The 6,257-nt window shown below is 39.5% G+C and overlaps 1 protein-coding gene across 1 annotated transcript; it reads right to left on the reverse strand.

The window, feature by feature from the left end:
* Positions 1-15: 15 nt before the first annotated feature.
* On the reverse strand, positions 16-2,976 carry LOC134847799 (protein ECT2-like). The gene has a single exon (XM_063865020.1). It carries the CDS (start codon positions 2,963-2,965, stop codon positions 368-370), a length of 2,598 nt encoding a protein of 865 aa, XP_063721090.1. The 5' UTR covers positions 2,966-2,976; the 3' UTR covers positions 16-367.
* Positions 2,977-6,257: the final 3,281 nt, after the last annotated feature.

Raw genomic sequence — 6,257 nt, forward strand, 5'->3', positions numbered from 1 at the left:
AAAACATCTATTGCAACAAATTATTCAAAATTAGTAACTAACATCATACGAAACAATAATAGCCCCATGGGACAGTATAATCAAAACTCAAAAGCACAAAAATGAAACCAATCACAACTTGAAGCGCACGTAAAAGCACCCAGTCAATTCATCGCAAGTTAAACAAAACTATTCCCGGATTGAAAAAACTGTATGAAAAATGAACTATCAAATTTTGTTTTATTTTGGCCAAAAACAATCAGGTAGCACGGAAAGTCTAAACACGGAAAGTCGAAGGCTTTCAAGTGTTGTCAAACCACAATTATGTTAATAAAGCAATTTAGTTGACTGGAACCGATCATTGCTTAAATCGTTAAATGATTGTATTTCACCCAAAATTGTTTCTTGAAAGCGACACACTGCTTTCAGCCAATGACGACGTTCGATCGGGTAGCGTTCGCTTTTTCACTTCCGTGCACGTCCTGTCGTCATAATCCAGGCTCGACGTCAAATCCAGGGTACTAACCAGTTTCCTTGAAAATAGAAACCCTCGACTTGTACTTCTAACAGGAGTAACTGCGTTCATCAGGGTACTGACTCTTGGATTAATAGACTCCTTGGTGGTATTAAGTGCCTTGCCAGCACTACCCGTAAGAGCCTGAGATACTTTCATGGACGTCTTTTTAGCCACTTTTGAGATGGCTTTGCTGATTATTTTACTAGATCCCTCTGTATTCAAGTCTAAGTTAAGTTCACTGGCTGGGATAATTGAGATCAGGTTCTCAGAGTCGGTTCTCATTTGAGTAATACTCATCTGCTGTGCGATTGTTTTTATAAAGTGAGTCTTCTCTGAAATGGCCGAGACGTTGAACGCGAACAACTTTTCAGTGCCCTCAATCTGCGGTTTGTAGATGAGCGCAAAAGACGAAGAAGGGACATCGTTCGCATTTTCAATGTCATATATCCCTTTTACTTGTCCCAAACTTATAACCGCGAGATATTTACAACTCTTACTTTGAGGAGTTTTTGAAACACTTGGACTTTTAGTTGGCTTACTTCTCTTTTTGGCGACTAAGAGACAATCTGAAAAAAGAAACAAACAAAGAGTCTCGGTTCTTACAGTAATCTGTCCCGATATTTCTACTGCATCTACACTTGCTATCAGCTGACGATGTGAAGATATAATCACAGCAGGTATGTTTTCAATTGTGTTTGCGATGCTCAGCATTTCAAGTCGACTTTCAGTTTTCCGCTTATCTTCATTGATGTGACTAGTAACTTCTTTCAACTTCTCAAGTGCCTCTTCGATAAACTTATGATCAAAATGGGAAGCATCTGTCTTTTTAAGAAGATCAGTTACAAGCAACAGAACACTCGGAAGTCTTTGAACCGGTCGAATGAACAAATCACCAAGACTTTGTCGTCCACACTCCGGTTTTGTAGCTCTAACTTTGAGAAAAGCATGGAATCGCGGATTGCCTTTGTCTGCTTTATCGAGCGTCTCTTTGGCGATCTCGAAAAAGTTCACGAAAGGAGGGTACGATTTTTGTAAATCGTCGATGGATTCAAGGAAAATTTTACCTATTGATACATCTTCATTCCAGTTGTTAACGATGTGAAACAGTTTCGACTGGATTTTGGAGTGCACTGCATGCAGATTCGGCAGTTTGTCAAAAATAGTTTTCCGGTCTTCGGTATCTATCAGCGGGTTTCCGTTAGCTTCTTCAGCTTCAAGCGGCTCCTTAAACTCCTTGATAATTGTTTTCAGAATGGAGAGATAATTGGTCTCTGTTTGATACAATTCCATGATTATTCCGTGCCTTTTTGTTCTTGGAATCAACTGACTTTCTTCAACTGTTGGAGTGTTCAACCCAAATTTCTGTTCTGACAACCCTGGTTTTGAAATCGTGGGCGTAACATTATCTCCTAAATTAAAATCCGGTGAATCATAGACGACCGATCCCGATTCTCCAAAGCTGTCAAGATTGGATATCGCAGGAGAAACTGGTGAGTTCTCATCGTGAGCCAGCAAAGTAAAATTATCTTGAAGTTTCCTTCTTTTGGTCTTTTTAGTGTTCGAGTTGTTTGGTCCGCCTGACCGAGGGGTTTTGGCTTTTTGAAGCAAAGGAGTGTTCGTTTTGTCAACGAATGGAAACATTTCCGGTCTCGCAAACACCTGCATCTGCACACTTATCCAAAACCACTCAGCTCGGACAAAGGTCAAAGAATCGTCGATACTCGATGATTCTGGGAATGAACAAATTCGAGCATCGTCGACTACCACTATGTTCAGTTTGGAATCTTTCATATCCACAATTTGAGCACCATTATCAGCTGCAATATCCTCCATGTGACCCTTTTCATCCTCGGAGAAGCCGTACATTGCAAGCTTGCAATTGTAGAATGGAGACAGCCGATATTTAGACGAAAATGACTTTTCCAGTCCGGAAAACAAATGCTCATCTTTTTGTGCCCAAGACTGGTGTATCCATTCAGTTGACATGATTTCACAGCCGAGAGAAACTGCAAGTCGATATTTTGGAGAAAAAGTATTTGCGGCAACCAAATGGGTTACCTGCAAAGACACGTCTGACTTCACACGAGCACCCATTTTTATTGCATACGATATCAATTGATCTCCCTCAGATTCTTCATAGATGCCAGTAAGGCAAATCACCGCACCTTCAAGTGCCAGGCAATACACAGGTTTACCCGGTGGCTCAAAACTTCCAGGTTGAGTCGCTGCTTTGAACAGCAAATATGGAGGTCCGATAACTGCCTGTTTTTTCGCATGTCTAAGTTTTCTGTAATCAGACCCCTCAAAGTTACTAACAACGTATACTTCAACGTCAGGGCTATCCGACTCGAAACTCCGAAGCAACTCAACATCTAAACCAAGAATCTGCGCTGCTTGGAGTATCTCTTTGTCATTGCAGAGGTCATCTCCAACAACGCCTAGTGATATCAATGCATCACTTTCGCTCATTGCTCATTCAGTAAACTGAAACAATATCGATGTAAGCGAAAAGATTGTGCTAACAATTTTGCTTTGTTTAATATACGTTTTGATTAAAATATCCCTGCTTTCGACGTTCAGTCGGGCGTGCAACCCGACAGCACTCTCGACTCACTCTTTCACTTGCGATTCACTGATTTAACGGTTCACACGCTTTTTTGTGCTACTTGCTGTTCCAGCAATGACTTATTTATATATTATACCTTACAAAGTTAGCTAAATATTTGAATTACTAGCGGGTAACGCATCTCCGGAGCTTCGAAGTTGACAACACCCAACTACAGGGTTGATAAACTCAAACTATGTATGTTTTTTATTTAAGTTTTTTTTTCAACTCAAATTTTGAAAAACCATACAATTTTGTGAAGTTTTTTTATATCTAAGTTCTTTGAAAATTTTCAAAACGCCAGAAAAAAGTCATATCTCGAAAACTAAAAGCAATTGAGCAGTCGCATTTGGCGGCAAGATTCGCAACTCTGAGAGTAGTCTATAGCCCCCCAAGTACAGGGTTGGGAATTTCAAATCTTCAAAAAAAAATTATTTCATTTTTTCTGAAAATTTTTGAATAAAAAACAACAAAAAACGTCATTTCTCGAAAACTACATGGATTTGACCAGTCATATTTAGAGGCAAGATTCACATTTCTTGAGAGTACTCAGGCAGCACACAACTTCAGAGCTGTGAATTACAAAATTTGAAAAATAATTAATTTAGGTTTTCTGAATAACTATTGAAAAAATCACAAAAAACGTCATATCTGAAAAATTACGAAGATTTGAGCAGTCATATTTGGAGGCAAGATTTGCAACCCCTGAGAGTACTCGGACAGACCCCAACTACAGGGTTGAACTTACAAATAAAATTAAATTTTCTGAAATTTTTTGAAACAAATCACTAAAAATGGCGTATCTCAAAAACTACGAGGATTTAGGCAATCAGACTTGAAAGAAAAATTCTCAATTTCTAGGAATACCCAGGCAGAGCCTCACTATAATTTTGCGAACTTCAAACTTTACAAAAATTTTTCTGTTAGTCCTTGAAACTTTTAAGAAAAAGACTTAACAATCGTCACATCTCGTAAATTATGATTAGTTGAGCAGTTGCATTTGGTCGCACAGTTTGGAGCTTTTATTTTCTGAGGGTACCATAGCAGTAAACAACTACAAGGCTGCGATATTCAAATAAAAAAAATCGTGAAACACGTCATTTCTCGAAAAATACCAAGATTTGAGCAGTCAGAGTTGAAGGCAAGAATCACAATCTTTGAGAATACTCAGACAGCACCAATGCGCCATTCGACCATAATTGAAACATTCGCCCAAATACTACACAGCGACGGAGCGTAGGAAAAGTACCTATTAACGACTGGCAGGCGTCAGTTACCTTAATCCTACTCGTTTTTCACCGTCTCGACCTTGCCAGTTGATTTTCTGGTCTGTTTAGGGCAAAGTAAAAAGTTACCATTTTTAGGCCATCAGTCAAACGACTTTTGATCAGCTTTCGTTTACATGCGAACACAACCACATAGCTGAGTCTCGGATCCTCAGACTACGTGATGGTCATTAAAAACACGGCTCGAACAACCTATTTTAACATATTTTTGTGTGACAGTTTTATATTAAATCCATTGGAGATGGATTGACCCTTTCCTCTTTCTAGCTACTCATGTTCTGAAATATCAAACAATAACGGTGTTAATTAAGAGATCTATGACATTCCAGCAGCTATAAAGTTAGTTTATACAGTCCCTTCACATAAACAGTCTCTGGGGGACCAAGCCTCCACTCCCGTAATATTCCTGAGATAACGCTCTTATCTCTTATAATTCGTGTCCCGGGAGGGTTCCGTGGTGTATTTCTTCCCCCACTGAATCCTCCTTCTCCACCAATATCTGTTGACAAGTGTCTTATCGTGCGTTGTTGCCACGATAAGAGGCTTCGTATTTTCCGTCTCTGGTACGACTGTTTTTCTCAATATCTGTCGTTGTTCTCAATTTCGTCACTTTTTTCGTCAAAATGGCCGTCTTTTTCTATTTCTCAGAAATGTTCACTCTTCAATCGAAATTTTAAAAATAAAAATTCTAGAACATTTTGACCCTCCTTCGCAACACTTTTTCGTTCATAAGGCCTTTAGTCACTCTTTCTTATGTCGCCGGAAGGTTGTGCTGTGTCATCTGGCAGAATGGCACATACTCCCCGGACAAGTCTCCATCAATATCCCTATTGATCGCATAACACCGGATTATCGTCAAGTAGTTATCCAGTTTTCTGTAATCAACCTTACAAATCGCATAAGAAAATGAAATTTATCTACCCCACCTCAACTCACTACGTGTTCACAAATGGCATCGTACTACATCTCACTGCCTTTCAACATTTTCACAAAATTTGCACCATGAGGAGTGTCCTAGATAAAATTTCTTTTCTGACTACTTACGTCGTCTTGCCATAAAACTTCTTTTCGCTCTTTGTGATTAAAAAGTGGGACGTGGCACGGCCACGCACCCGTTAAAATTAACTTAACATTACTCACCAAGTATAATCAGTTATTTATGCGGTCCTTTCAATATTAAAACTAAGAAACTCTGTGGCTAGGAAAGTTATTGAGTTACCCAACCCTTCCCGAGCGAGTTTACTCAAACTTACCATGTCGCCACACAGTGAATTTGTGTCTTACACAGGTTTAAAACTTCAGTCGTGAATAAATAGGTAAATATACTCACCTATGCTCCTTATATACATACATAAATAGCCATAACTAAAATCAACAATTTCAACAATTTTAACAATTGCATCATTATAGTTTGGTCTGACCAAACTAGATCAAAACAAAAAGTTTCACAAGTTCAAAAATCAAAACTTGGTTGATTGGTTTAAGTTTTAGCACACAAATACAATCAAGTTTTCTCTCCTTCTCTTCTCTTCTTTGTTCATCTTCATTCCATCACTTCTCCATCCTGATGTTCATCGTCACTGTCTTCCAGAACTTTCTCCAACATGTCCATAGAGTTGCGGGCCGTGCCCTAACTCTCCTGCTCCAACAGCCTCGGTTTGCAACAAGGTAGCAAGTCCACATTCACCTTCTGCTCCCGGTTCCTGCAAAAGCTGTTGTGAAGACATAGGCTCACGTTTCGTTCTAGGTCAGCTCTTAAGACCTCTTTCTTCTCATCTTCAGTAACACAAGGCGCTCCAGCTACCCGCTTCACCGCTGTGGTGACCGCGTTTCTGTGCGTCAAGAATGCTCTCTTATAGGCTCCTGGTCC

The sequence above is a fragment of the Symsagittifera roscoffensis genome, chromosome 1 (assembly GCF_963678635.1).
Source record: "Symsagittifera roscoffensis chromosome 1, txSymRosc1.1, whole genome shotgun sequence".
Lineage (NCBI taxonomy): Eukaryota > Metazoa > Xenacoelomorpha > Acoela > Convolutidae > Symsagittifera > Symsagittifera roscoffensis.